A 14,845-nucleotide genomic window follows, 5' to 3' on the forward strand; every position below is an offset into this window, starting at 1 on the left:
GGGCAAAAACAATCAACCCTGTAAGTAATCCTCCAGCTTTGTTCTTATAATCAACAGGGCGCGCCATAGCATTCTGCAGGTGTAAGTTTTCCATTAAGTATTCATAATTCAAGGCGCGTTCATTATTCCATATAGGGCACGCCTTCTTTCCTTTCATAAGGAAAATTCATCTTTTCTGTTCCTTAATTTTAGGCATTTCTACCTCTATTTTGACTATTTTATTAGCCTTAATCTGAATATTGTTTATACTAATTTTTGGGCATAAAAACTACCACCCAAATTTCATATGTCATTAAAAATGGGATTGGAATTTTTACTTTTCACACATCAAAATTTGTATAAACTCAAGCATTTGTCAACACTTTCTTATAGGGCGCGCCTTAGGCAGGACATGTCTTTTAAAGTTCCAATCTTTTTCTATTCAGAATTTTAAATCACCGTGATAATTAGATAAGGCGTGCCTTCAAGAGGGCGCGACCTAAAATTTCTAACGGCTCTAAAACGGTTCCCCTTATTTCTCGGGAATCGTGACCGACATGATTGACGTGATTTATTTTGACAGTTGTCACTTTTTCAGCTATAAATATAAGTAACTTTTTACTTTCTTACTTTTATCTTCTCTCTCTCTCACTTTACTTTTTCTCCAAAAAAAAACCACCACTCCGGCGAAAAGGACATCTGCTCAGAACCGGCCTTGTTCTCCATCATTCCTATAATTTTTCCGGCCAATCTCTTTCTTCAACTAAAAAGGTACATAAAGCTTTTTACATTTCTGAATTTCGCTAAGTAAATCACAGTGCATGCTATATTATCTATTCGTCTTCTTGTTCGTAGTTCATTCTCTGGTTGTATGTATTTGTATGTATATATGTGCGTATATTTTAATTTCTGTGTTTTAGATCCAAAATCATATAATTTAATTTTTAAATTGGTTACTCTGAGAATTCCAACCATTTATTCTTTAATTTAAGAGCATATATACCGCGAAACCTGTTTAAGGCACGCCTTCCCATTTATCTGAGGCGCGTCATCCCACTTTATTATCAGTAGTTTCATTAGATCTTAGATCCTACATCTCCCTGTTTTAAGGCGCGCCATCTTAATCATTTCCCACATCCTAGCGCTCAACCTTTATATCAGAATACATGGGTCTCATCCTTGATAGGACACGCCTTCCCAGCCTAGGACGCACCTTAAAATTATTAATTATGGGCTATCCCCAATACAGGGGATACTCAGGCCCTTCATTATTTGCTTGTTTGTTTCCTCTATACTGTCTTCTTCCATTCTTTCAAATTAGGCGCGCCCTCAATATTTTTTGCTTTTCTTGACAGCTTGAGATTAGGGCGCGTCCTCACCTTTTCATCCTTTCAAGGATATTTTCTCTATGCTAGGGATTTACTCTCCTCCACCTATCTCTTTCGAACCGGACATCCCAGACGCACACAGAATTCCCCACTTTTTGGAGAAACAGACGCGCCTTGTTGAAGAATTCAAAGTTAGTAATATTATGGCAGAATCATCAGATGACTCCCAGGACCACGTTACTTTAAGCCAAAGGAGAGGAAAACAGAAGTTGATCCAGAAAGAGAGATCCCTAGCCCTTATCAGCACAGAGTTAGATGACGATGATTGGTTGGAAAGCTTGAACGCCGATAGGTATAGGGGCGTCGAAATTGGTGTGAATATCGGGGCAGGGCCCTCTAAGGTTCCCTATAAGGCTATTTCTGTAAGTCCTTCTCCACAACAATCTCAGGGCGCGCCCTTTTCCCAAAAATATGAGGGTGCGTCTGAAGAAAACATCTCGCCTCTCCGTGATGAGAGAAATTTTTTTGATGAGGACACCCTCCAGTTCTCTACTACCCATGAGCCTTCTCCCATCCCTTTCCAACAGTGGGAAGTTTTTGACAGTGAGTTGGACTTTGATTGGAATGAATTCGAGCCATGCAACAAAGCTATGAAGAAGCATTTCAGGAAAAAGCATGGAAAGCTATTCTGTGTTGGACTCCCCTCAGTCTGCTCAAATGAACAGTTAGGGTGGCTTATGGAGTACTATGATATGGAGGGTATCTGGGCGCGCCCTCTTAGCATGATGCGGCCCCATATTTTTAATTATGGAAGGAATTTCAGGATTCCCAGAATGGTAACTAGTCCTAAGTTGGTTTCATTAGGAGTGGGCGCGCCTTTGCACCCTTTCTTTAGGGAGGTGATTGAGCTTTATGATGTAGCTCCACTCCAACTTTCTCCCAATAGCTACAAGTTCATTCTTGCTTTGTTCATCCTTTACACAGACTTGGGTTTTTCTCAACCCATAATGGCCGAAGTAAGCCATTTTTTTGGTTTAAGGAAGTCTGACCATGGATACTATTACCTGGTGGCTAATAAACAGCACAACAAAAAAGGGTTCTCTTCTGGGAAACTTAGCCACGAGAAGGGCTGAAAAGAGAATTTTTTCTACTTGTATGACGTTCCTAGGATAAGGATTCGATTCAACATATTTCCAAGTAAGGGCGCGCCCTCCCTTATCTTCTTTCTGCTTGTAATTCCTTTCTTGGTTCTTATAGCCTTCTTCTCTCTTTATTTTAGACAAATGAGTGGTGAAAGAACTTGAAGGCGGGCTGAAGCTTTGCTTAGAGTAGCCACTGAGAGATGGAACCTAAAAACTTTGGTCACTAGGATCAACCTTATGAGGGTCGAAATCCTTTCGACCAGGTGGGGATAAGATGTAAATTCATAAGATTTAGAAAAGGTGTTCCTGGTTCTCGTGCCATGGATTTAGACAGCGATGAAGAAGCCGAGGAAGAAGAGGAAGAAGTAGAGGACAACTCCCTTCAAGGCGAGCTCCCTTCAGGTTTGACCATTTATGGCACGTCCTTATCACTTACAGAAATACTTCGTTTTTTATTAAACTTCTTGTCAGTTTCACTCCTTGTATGACATATTATATTATCGACCTTATATTTCTTGCTCAAGGCGCGCCCTCTATATGGGCGCCTTATACTTTTCTCTTATTGCTGCTATCTTATTTTCTTTAATTATACATTTATATTATGCACTTTATATCTGCTTTTTATCTTTACTTGCTGCTTCTCCGCATCTCTTAAATTATCCTGAACTTTTATTTCAAGACTTATTTAGGCGCGTCTTTATTACTTCGCGCGCCATCTTGTTATCTTTTGACTGATGTTTGTCATATGTTTTATGCAGAAATGGCTCCCCCAAGGATTCCTAATTCATTCAGGGCGCGTCCAAGCGACAAGCCCAAGCGCAAGAAAAAGAAAGATGCCCCCAAGGCCCAAGCTTCCACTCCTTCTCTTACTCTTGTCCCAAGAAAATCAGTGATTGATTTAACTGAAAGGCAAAGCACGCCCAAAAGGTCAAGGACGAAAGGTGCGCCTTCAGGATCTTCTGCTGCCTTGAACTGTTTTGGCCCGCTATGCTCCCTTCATGTTACAGATGAAGAGGTGAAGCAGTGGCAAGCCATGAGCTTAAAAGATGCCACCAGAGCCTCTATCAAAGCTTCCTTCCAGCTATTCATCCACTCTAACCAAGTAGTGGACAAACTTCTTGAGGAGAAGGCGCGCCTTGAAAGGTTACAAGGCGACAACAATATTTTGCAAAATACCCTGAAGGACAAAGACCACCTCCATGCCAAGGATATAAAAAGCCAAAGATTCTGAAATCTCTTTCCTTAAGGGTGAAGTGGCAAACTCAACCTCTCAGCTTGAAATAGCCAACAAGAAAGCCGAATCTCTTCACCAGGAGTTGGCTGAAGTCAAAGTGAGGGTTGAGTACCTTGAAGACCAAAAGAGGAATGGTTGGTTGGAGGAGAGGAGGATCATAACAAATGATGCTTTCGCCGATGGTTTTCATTTTTACAGGACTGGGTTCATGGTGAACGATCTTGAGTACACCTTTGAGAAGTTTGGTCAAGAGACCGTAGCTGAAATGGCTGAATTTAAGAGGGAATTTTCCAAGGAGATCCGAGCGAAAAGGGTGGAGCTTGGTTTAGAGGAATCTGAGGGCGCGCCTAAAGATGAGCCTTAGAAGGACACGCCTGAGGTTGACCCATCAATTCCTCTTCAATCCATCCCTCCAACCGTTGAAAATCAGGGCGCACCCTAATTTATTATCATGTTTATCTGAACTAAGTCTTCTAATACTTTGAGGAGCCATCCCTCTTTTGATGTGCAAAATTGTATGACTATATTCTTAGCTACTCTTTTATATGCATTATGACTATCGTTCAGTTTCATTTATCTTTATTTTTCTTATCAAGTAGTTCTTCTGCACAATCTTTCTATTTACCAAATTAATGGCGCGCCTTGATGAATAAGATTTATTTGTAAAACATTACCTCCAAGGGTAAAACTATCAAGACGCTTCTACCTTTAGGGCACGCCTTGTTTCGTTTAGATTTTTTGCCTTAGTTTTTTTTCAAACATCCACACACCTTTATTCTTTTGACGAGATTTGCTAAGTGTGCCATATTTTGAGGCGCGTCCTTTTATAGAGGCGTGTTTTTGCATCCACGAGTTAACAATTTTTTAACCGGGCGTGCCTTACCATAGGGCGTAGCTCTGGTTTTTTAGGCATTTTCTTAGATAGCAGATTTTATAGCTTCTGGCTTAGAGGCCATATCTCCTAGTACAGCAACGGAGTTTCGCTATCATACTATATCATGAAATTATTCTGTTAATGTATCATAAATAACTTTTTCCATATTATGGACTTTGTTATTAGGGCGCGTCCTAAGTTTTTCTTACAGTTTATATGCCAAGCAACCAAAGCAATTTGAATCAACTTTTCTTTTTATTGATAATGCGCTCTAGTGTAAAAATTACACCAGTCCCATGGCTACTATGCTCTGTGAGGAAATTATTTGAAAATTTTATCCTTCTGCTAGTTCCCAGGTTCGTAGTCATGTATTCTACCCCTAGGCTAGGAGGAATTTATTTGCTACTAGTCTATTACATAGGAATTAATCATAGAAATAAGGGGGCCAAAACCACACCCTAGTGATAGTACTTCCATAGATGCTCCTCATTCCAAGCCCGGGGAATAAGCTTGCCATCCAAATCTTCCAAGCGATAGGTTCCCTTCCAAAGTATATAGCCTTGACCTTGTATGGTCCCTCCCAGTTAGATCCAAGCACCCCATGCTGAGCTATTTTGGTGTTCGGCATGACTTTTTGCAACACAAGATCTTCCACCTTGTATGGCACGGACTTTACCTTCTTATTAAAATACCTTGCAATTCTCTGCTGATATGTAGCAAGCTTCAATTGAGAGTTCATTCTGGATTTGTCCAGCAAATCCAAGTAGAGCCTTTGGTTAACTTCTGCATCTTCCTCAATAAACAAGTCCCTTCGTAGGGATCCGGCTCCTACTTCCACGGGAACCATAGCCTGATACCCATAAGTCAGCAAAAATGGGGACTCTCCTGTGGTTGATCTAGGAGTTGTGTTGTAAGACCAAAGGACCATGGGCATCTCCTCTGGCCAATCTCCCTTCTTTTATTCCAGGTTAATCGTTAAAGTGTGCTTATTGATTTTATTAATGGCTTATGTCTGGCCATTGCTTTACTAGTGATAGACCGCGGCAAATCTTTCTTGATGTTCAAGTCTTCACAAATCTTCCTTAGCTCTTTACTGTCAAACTGCTTTCCATTGTCTGAGATGAGTTTGTATGGAATACCGAACCCGCAGACTATGGAGTTGAAAAAAAAGTCTTTTATTTTCTTTTTTATGATCGTGGCTAGTGGCATGGTTTCCGCCCATTTAGTAAAATAATCAACATCCACCACGGCATATTTCACACCTACCTTGGCTTTGGGAAATTCTCCAATGAGATCAATCCCCCACATGGAAAAAGGCCAAGGACTTGCCAATGAAGTAATAGATGTTGCCGGGACATTCGAATAATTAGAGAATCGCTGGCAACGGTCACAAGCCCGAACAAACTTAAAGGCATCTTCTTTCATAGTTGGCTAGTAATATCCTTGTCTCAGGACTTTTAATGCCAACGAACCACCCTCCGAGTGATTGCCGTAAATTCCTTTGTGCACCTCCCTGAGGATATAATTCCCTTCTTCCAAGTCCACGCAGCGTAACAGTGGTTGTTTAAACCCTCTCTTATACAATACCTTATCATATTTAACGTACTTCGCATCCTGGTAACAAAGGCGTCGAGCCTGTAACTTGTCTTCTGACAAAGCTCCCATTCGAATATAGTTATGAATGGGGGTCATCCAATTTTCTCGCGGGATCTCTTGTGTCTGGAACACCCCTACTTCTGGAATACTTGGGATTTCTTGGATTCTCAAAGGAATTTGTCCAAGTTGGATGCTGTCCATTTGCGACCCCATCTTTGCCAAGGCATCTGCATTACTATTTTCTTCCCTTGGCACACCTTCTAGCCTAGCACTTCCAAACTTTTCCAGTAGACGCTGCGCACATCTCATATATAACTCTGTCTGAGGTCCTCGAGCTTGGAAACCTCCGTTGACTTGGTTTATGACTAACTCAGAGTCACTCCGAGTAATCAAATTCACGACCCCCACTTTCAGAGCTATTTTCAAGCCATTGATCAATGCTTCATACTCAGCATCATTGTTAGTGAAATAAAATTTTAAGTGAATGGCACTCATCAGACGATGCCCTTCCGGGGTGATTAAGACAATCCTGGCACCTGCTCCATTATTATTTACAACCCCATAAACATGCAAGATCCACCAAGGGTGTGTGAACTCTTCTCTCACGTCAACAGGAAGATTTCCTTGTGAGGAAGGTTCTGCCAATACCATAGCCTTACTGTCTACTTCAGAGTCGAACTCAAGTATGAAATCAGCCAACGCCTGTCCCTTGATTGTCGTTCGAGGACAATATTCCAAATCGAATTATCCCAGCTCTATTGCCCACTTTAACATTCTTCCCGACGATTCAAGTTTATGCAGAATATACCAGAGTGGATAAACGGTGCGAACCTCTATTCGGTGAGCTAGGAAATACGGTCTTAACTTTCGTGCCGCAAGGATAAGGGTGTACACCAATTTCTCCATGCTGGTATATCTAGTCTCTGCATCTAGCAACCTTTTGCTCACATAGTACACGGGTGATTGGTGGTACGCTTCCTCCTTTACTAACATCGCGCTGATGGAGTATTCCAAAACTGCCAAGTAAAGAATCAACGTTTCCCCCTCTTCTGGATTGGCCAACATAGGAGGATTTCCCAATTGCTCTTTGATTTTTAAAAATGCCTTTTCACAATCAAAGGTCCACATGAAATCTTTACCCATACATTTGATTGCCTTAAAGAATTCCTTGCACCTATCCAATGACTTTGAGATAAATCGATTCAAAGCCGCAATCCTTCCCATCAGGCTTTGCACTTGCTTAACGCTGGTGAGAGATTTCATGTCCAACAAAGCCTTAATTTTTGCCGGGTTCGCCTCAATCCCTCGGTGGTTAACCATGAATCCCAAGAATTTTCCTGATTCCACGCCAAATACACACTTCTGAGGATTCAGCTTCATCCTATATTTTCCCAAATACGCCAAATCTCAGCTCGGTCTGCTATGTGGTCTTTCGCCCATTTAGATTTTACAAGCATATCATCCACATATACCTCCATAATCTTCCCAATATGCTTCTTAAACATTTTGTTTACCAATCTTTGATAAGTGGCCCCAGCGTTAATCAGACCAAACAGCATCCCAATGTAGCAATAGAGCCCTCTATCAGTAATAAAAGAGATGTGCTCTTGGTCAGGCTCATACATGGGAATTTGATTATACCCGGAGTATGCATTCATGAAACTTAGAAAGGCATATCATGCCGTGGCATCGACCAACTAGTCAATTCTTGGCAAAAGGAAGCTATCATTTGGGCATGTTTTGTTCAGATCGGTGAAGTCCACATATGTTCTCCACTTGCCGTTAGGTTTTTTCACTAACACCGGATTTGCCAGCCAATCTGGGTAAAAAGATTCCCTGATTAGTCCGACATCCAAGAGTCTATCCACTTCTTCTGCCAAGGCTACTGCCCTTTCTCCACTCACGGCCCTCCTCTTTTGCCTGATCCCCTTATGCTTAGGTTCAATATTCAAACAATGGCACATAACTTCCGGGTCAATTCCCATCATATCAAAATGGTTCCACGCAAATACATCAAGGTTTTCCAAGAGAAATATTAAAAGCCCTTCTGTTAATCTTGGTGCTAACTTAGATCCAATTCTCAGAATTTTATTTGGATCTTTTTCATCAACTGGGATTTCAATTGTGTCTTCTGTTGGCCCCATCTTTTCCGTTGGCATTGGTATTTGTGGATCTAAATCGAGCTGATTATGATCCTCGTTATTTTGCGAAGAAGGCGCATCCTCTTGGAGAGGAGCATCAACTTCTTTAGAAGGCGCGCCCTGTAGCACAGGGGCATCAACTTCTTTTGAATTTTCCGACGATAAGGGCGCACCCTCAGAGAAAGGGCCATCTACCTTATACACATCTCACCCAAGACTTTGTAAAATATCAGACCTTCCTTCGATCCGTTCCCCGTTGAAATCTGCTTGGACTATATCATTTGGGGGCTCTTCTTCCTCCAACATTTCAATCCTGATTGTGTCCTCTAAAAACAACATTGCTGGAGGTAATTCAATGGGGCACTCATTTTCTTGCTCAACATAGTAATGGACTCGAATTTCCTCGATCGGCTGTTCGATGCTTTTCTCTCGCTCATCGTCCGATGCATCTTCATTGTGGGTATCTTTTCTCCTAAAGCCCCTCATAGCTTGCCTTTAGCATTCCCTAGAGTCATATTGAGAGCCCTTTATGCTGCCCACACCATTTGAGGTTGGAAACTTGATGGTAAGGTGGTGGATCGAAGTGATGACCCTCATTTTCCTAAGAAAAGCTCATCCTAGCAGCACGTTGTGGGATGACTCCTAATTTAGTACCTTGAACTTGAGCATCTTTGTTAGGGATAGCGGACTTTCCCCCAGGGTACACGGCAATCGAATCGATCCCATGACTCTAACTCATGCGCCAGAGAAACCATAGACCCAAGAATCTTCTCCCGATATATCCCGATCAAGTAGCCCCATCTTCTTAAAGGTGTTGTAGTAAAGGATGTTTGACGAGCTTCCATTATCTACGAAGGCTCTATGGATATTCTTGATCCCGATATGGATGGAAATGACTAGTACGTCGTTGTGAGGGTGATGTACCCACCGGGAATTTGCTTCTCTGAAGGTGATGTCCATGGACTCACCCTTGAATACTTTGGGTGGCCGAGTTTCCACCTTATGAATGTCGGTTAGAGGTCTGAACTGGGCTTCACTTGCATACCTTGCCAAGGCTCTGTTACTACATTTCATTCCAGGATCTCCTCCGTAGATTGCTTGGATGCTGCCATCCCTGACGAACTTATTTTCCTCTAAAGCTTCATTGTTCGACCCTCGAAGGGCTCGACCTCCTTCTTCCTTTACTTTGTCAGCGCTATCCTTATGCCTCCTTACTTTCTTAACCACCCATTCACCAAGATATCCTTCATTGATAAGTGTTTCGATCTCATCCTTTAGTTGCCGATAGAGCCTCGGGTTTTCTAAACCGCCCTCTATTCTTCTTTACCTTAAAGATATGTTCAATAGACATGGCTAAAGGCATATACCTGCTTGTTCTGTAGTCATAGCTCGAGGGAGGGCTCCATTCCCTCCTTGTGGTCATGGCATTTACCCGATTTGGGCTTCGACTACTCCTTCTATACCTTGGGCTTGGAGATATGTCTTTTTTCCTTGCTTTGCTTCTCTGACTCGCTTGCGAAGTTGGTTGTACCTCTACTAGAGACTGCTCTATAGCTTTAAATGATTCTGCCAAAGCAAAGACATCCGCTAGAGTGGCCGGGTCTTTTCCTTGTAAATGCTTCCAGAAATCTGAGCCGACCCTTAGTCCTGCTATCAAAAAGCTTTTCAAAACTTCGTCCAAAGCCCCTCTTACGCTGGTGGACTCAACGTTGAATCTTTTAAAGTAGGATGTCAAGCTTTCATTTTCCCTTTGCTTAACGTTGGCTAGAGTTGTAACAGAGGGACCATACCTCAAAGCAGCTTGGAACATGGTTAGGAACAGGGTCTTCATCTGTTCCCAGGAAGTGATTACTCCCGGTCCGAGCTTCTGAAACCATTGTTGGGCGCTTTCTCTAAACGTCTCCGCCAAGAGCCAACATCTAGCCAAGTGTGGTACTTGATACATGTCCATCTCTATATTTAATCGGCCCAAGAATTCCACAGGGTCTGAGCTTCCATGGAAACGGAGATCGCTAGTAGTGTTGCGGTATCTAGCCGGCAACTGCGCCTCTCTTACTGCCACAGAGAATGGAGAAGGAATTTCGGCCATGGCCGTTACTCTGCCTTCCAAGTGGTTAAGAAGCCTTTTCAGATCATCCACATTGAAGATTCCCACACCTGGGATAGTTTGCATGTGTGGCTGTGGACCTTGGGGCTGAGGTGGAGGTACTTCTGCCTGATTTTCACCTGGAGGAGCTTGTTGTTGGTTAGTGTTCTGAGCATCTTCAGGTATCACAATCACTTCTAGGTTTCGACCTTGATCTCCCCCAAGGTTTTCCCCTTGACCTCGTCTGCGGCCTCAAGCCACCTCGTGATTATTATTTTACACATCCATTTGATCCTCGTATTCGGCATAGTTATCGCTTTCTGCTCGGTTATACCAGCGGGTATTCCTGCAGCCATGATAGTTATTGCGGAACTATCCATCTAAATATCTACCTCCACCTCTTCATCTCCATTAGGGTCTCCTCCAACGGTAACTTCCATATCCTCGACCATACCGGTCCACCGATCCGCGAGGAGGAGCTCTCTAATGATCATGGTGCCGCTCCTGATTCTCATGGGAATTCAGGGGCACACGCGTTGTGATAAGTGGCATTTTATACCACTTAGAACGTCTTATAATGGCTTGAATTAATGGCTTGAATTGATGTCTTAAAATCAAGTATTTTGTGTATTTGATGTGTTTTTCTAGTGTTTGTGCATTTAAGGGTATTAATTATGTTTAAGGGGAGATTTCATCAAGAATAAGCCTAGGTATGTGCTTAGCATTGCAAGTGGGAAGTTAGGAGCAGAATGCAGCAGAAAATGGGAGCAAAATAAGCATTTTTCCAGAAAGGTGTTGGGCGCCCGCTCAGCCTGGCTGAGCGGCCGCTTAGGAAGCTGGGCGCCCGCTCAAGATTGCTAGGCGGCCGCTCAGGGGGGTGAATTAAAATACTGATTTTTTAGAGTTCTATTTCTGTTGGACTTCTGACTTCTGAGATGGCTGGGTCTTGTGGGGCTTCTATATAAGTAGTTTTCAGAGACATTTCACATATGAATCGTGGTATCAATCAAGGAGTAAGGAGAGAAGGAAGAAGACCGTTTTAGCACATCGCAACGAAGAAGAGGAAGCATAGTTTTCTTGTGATTCTTTTATTCGTTGTATCAGTGGATGCTAGTTTTCTTTACTTTGAACCTTATTACTCTTGTGACGTACTCTGGTTTTAATAAGTATTTTTATTAGTTATTCCTGTGTGTTATTATCATGTTTTCATATGAACCCATGGTGACGATGAGTTCTATCATGGGCTAATCATGATCATGGGGTCGTAACGGATTTACTATGGAATTCTTTAGTTAGTTGTTTAATACCTTAATATGTGATGATTGTATGATATCTAGCATAGGTTGCACTTATTCGTCTTATGTGCGTCGCAAACATATAAGATAGGTTGTTAATCTCTTGTGAAGCGATGGTGGATCTTGAGGTTTAGAACTTGCCATGCTAGCATAGGTTCTTGTATGTGTATGCATGATTAGTGGGTAACTCTAACCGTTTTACTTGCCCTGTGTAATCAAAAGGAATAACTTGTGCTTAAATCGTTATGTTGTCAAATTCTGTAGACATATAGGATCTCAACATAATTGTTGCCTATTCAAATTCTATCTTAATTGAGGATGTTTGGTAGAATGGTATTAGTACAACGAAAGTTGACTTTTATCAGTTTCGTGTTATTCGATTAATATCATCACCATTTCATGTTAAGGGTAATAACGATAACTATTGAAGGAAGTAGTAATGAAGTTATGATCTCATGTGTGTTTAATATTGTTAATTCAAGTGACAATTAAGTGTTTAATTCTTGTAGTTAATTATAGTTAATAATTAGTTAATCAAATCTACGTGTTATTGTCTTGACATTGAGAAGTAATCATACATTGGTGAGTAAGTGTTAATTGAACATAATTAGTCTGAGTCTCTGTGGGAACGAACTAGAAATTATTCTATATTACTTGCGAACGCGTATACTTACGTGAATTATTAGTGCATGTTTTGTGCCTAACAAGTTTTTGGCACCGCTGCCGGGGACTCGGCGTATTTGTTTTGTTTATGTACTTACCATCAGTGGTCATTAGGACTCATTGATTAAGACGTGTTACTTATTGTTTCCGGTTGTGTTTCAGGTACTTTAGCGAGCGTTTATGCAAACACGTTCTCGTACTCACAAGAGGACTTTAGATATGGCTGAGGAGACAGACTTAGTTCTTGATATTCCGAAGAAGATAGATTTTGAAGATTCGGATAAAGAGAGTGAGCAGAAAGAACCAGTAATCATGGATGATCGTATAGTTCCGGAAGATCCAGCTCTTATGGACTTTTATCGGCCTAAAATCGATGACATTCAGTAAAGCATCCTTCATCTGGCTATTCAGGCTAACACTTTTGAAATCAAGTCGGGCACTATTCAGATGTTGCAGAATTCCATTTCTTTCGGAGGTGCTGCGACTGAAGACCCCAACATGCACATCAGGAATTTTTTTGAGATCTGTAGTACTTTCAAATATAATGGTGTGACTGATGAGGCTATCAAGCTGAGGCTTTTCCCATTCTCTCTGTGGGATAAAGCTAAGGACTGGTTACATTCTGAACCAGCTGGGTCCATCACTACTTGGCAAGATCTTGCGCAAAAGTTCCTAGTGAAGTTTTATCCAATGGCGAAGACTGCAGCTATGAGGAGTGCTCTTACTCAGTTTGCGCAGTAACCAACAGAATCTATGTGCGAAGCTTGGGAGCGCTACAAGGAGATGTTGAGAAAGTGTCCACATCATGGTATGCCTGACTGGATGGTGATCACTGGTTTCTATAATGGTTTGGGGGCCCAATCTCGGCCAATGCTCGATGCAGCAGCTGGAGGCGCCTTGTGGGCCAAAAGCTATATTGAGGCTTATAATCTTATTGAAACTACGGCTGCAAATGAGCATCAAAACCCAACTCAAAGGATGATGCCTGGGAAGGTAGCAGGTATTCTGGAAGTTGATGCAGCTACAGCTATTGCAGCGCAGCTCCAAGCGCTGTCTTTGAAGGTCGATTCTTTAGCCACCTATGGAGTCAATCAGATAGCTATGGTCTGTGAGCTTTGTGCAGGTTCTCATGCTACGGATCAGTGTTCTCTTGTTAATGAATCTGTTCAGTATGTGAACAATTATCAGCGACCGCAACAGCCTATGCCAGCTACTTATCATCCTAACAACAGAAATCATCCCAATTTTAGCTGGAGCAATAATCAGAATGTTGTTCAGCAACCATATCAGCAGCCTATCAGTAAGTAGTTTAATCCACCTGGATTCTAGCAACTACAACATTATGCTCAAAGGCAATCATATCCTCAACAAGGAGGTGCTGCTCCACCTTCTAGTGTTGATTTCGAGGAGCTAAGCTGTTATGCAATAGTCAGGCTGTTTCTATCAAGATCTTGGAAAATGAAATCGGTCAAATAGCCAATGTAGTGCTCAATCGTCAACCTGGCACACTACCCAACAATACTAAAGTGCCAGGCAGGAAGGAAGCTAAAGAGCAAGTCAAAGCTATTACCTTAAGGTCTGGAAAAGTTGCTGATGCTGAAAAAGAAAAAAACGGAGAAGGTGAAGTTGTTGATGAAGAAAAGAAGCAAAAGGAGAAAGCGGCGGAACCAAGGAAGACTACTATTGAACACACTCTGCCTGAGGGTAATATAGGGGAGAAACAGCTCTATCCTCCACCACCTTTCCCTAAGAGATTGCAAAAACAAAAGCTGGATAAGCAGTTCGGTAAGTTTCTGGAGGTGTTCAAGAAACTTCACATCAATATACCTTTCGCTGAGGCTCTGGAGCAAATGCCTAGTTATGCGAAATTCATGAAGAGTATCATTTCAAGGAAGGTGAAACTGGATGACCTTGAGACCGTTGCTCTAACGGAAGAGTGCAGTGTTGTGCTGTAACAAAAATTACCTCCAAAGCTTAAAGATCCAGGTAGCTTCACCATTCCTTGCACCATTGGCAAGTTGTCTTTCGATAAATGTATGTGCGATTTGGGTGCAAGCATCAATCTAATATCGTTGTCAATCTTCAAAAAGTTGAATTTGCATGATCCAAAGCCCACCTACATGTCTTTACAATTGGCTGATCGTTCTATTACATACCCACGAGGCATAGTGGAAGACGTGTTAGTAAAGGTGGATAAGCTCTTCTTCCCTGCAGACTTTGTCATTTTGGATTTCGAGGAAGATAAGAAGATTCCCATAATCTTGGGAAGACCTTTCTTGGCTACAGGCCGTACCTTTATAGATGTGCAGAAAGGTGAACTTACTATGAGGGTGCAGGATCATGATGTAATATTCAATGTATTCAAAGCGATGAAATTCCCTACAGAAGACAAGGAGTGCTTAAAGGTGGATTTGATTGATTCTACGGTAACTTCAGAACTAGATCATATGCTAATGTCTGATGCATTAGAGAAAGCCTAAATGGGGGAGTTTGACAGTGATGATGAG

The 14,845-nt window shown here is 41.9% G+C and overlaps 2 protein-coding genes across 2 annotated transcripts; both read right to left on the reverse strand.

Moving 5' to 3' along the window:
- Nucleotides 1-5,988: 5,988 nt before the first annotated feature.
- Nucleotides 5,989-6,804, reverse strand: LOC141714532 (uncharacterized). Its single transcript, XM_074518047.1, has one exon. It carries the CDS (start codon nt 6,802-6,804, stop codon nt 5,989-5,991), a length of 816 nt encoding a protein of 271 aa, XP_074374148.1.
- Nucleotides 6,805-9,029: 2,225 nt separating this feature from the next.
- LOC141714533 (uncharacterized) lies at nt 9,030-10,874 on the reverse strand. The gene is made up of 3 exons (XM_074518048.1): nt 10,773-10,874; nt 9,662-10,548; nt 9,030-9,615 (listed from the first exon to the last, which is right to left on the reverse strand). The coding sequence occupies exons 1-3, from the start codon at nt 10,872-10,874 to the stop codon at nt 9,030-9,032; spliced, it is 1,575 nt and encodes a 524-aa protein (XP_074374149.1).
- Between the last annotated feature and the right edge of the window lie 3,971 nt (nt 10,875-14,845).

The sequence above is a fragment of the Apium graveolens genome, chromosome 3, assembly GCF_009905375.1.
Source record: "Apium graveolens cultivar Ventura chromosome 3, ASM990537v1, whole genome shotgun sequence".
NCBI lineage: Eukaryota > Viridiplantae > Streptophyta > Magnoliopsida > Apiales > Apiaceae > Apium > Apium graveolens.

What these genes read in the sequence shown, in the direction of transcription:
- LOC141714532 (XM_074518047.1), bottom strand. Translation starts at nt 6,804, where the DNA reads ATGGTATTGGCAGAACCTTCCTCACAAGGAAATCTTCCTGTTGACGTG.
- LOC141714533 (XM_074518048.1), bottom strand. Translation starts at nt 10,874, where the DNA reads ATGATCATTAGAGAGCTCCTCCTCGCGGATCGGTGGACCGGTATGGTC. An exon ending in ATGGAGATGAAGAGGTGGAG is followed by an intron (nt 10,549 to 10,772) that starts GTAGATATTTAG and finishes GAAGATGCTCAG; the next exon opens with AACACTAACCAACAACAAGC. An exon ending in TATGACTACAGAACAAGCAG is followed by an intron (nt 9,616 to 9,661) that starts GTATATGCCTTT and finishes TTTAAGGTAAAG; the next exon opens with AAGAATAGAGGGCGGTTTAG.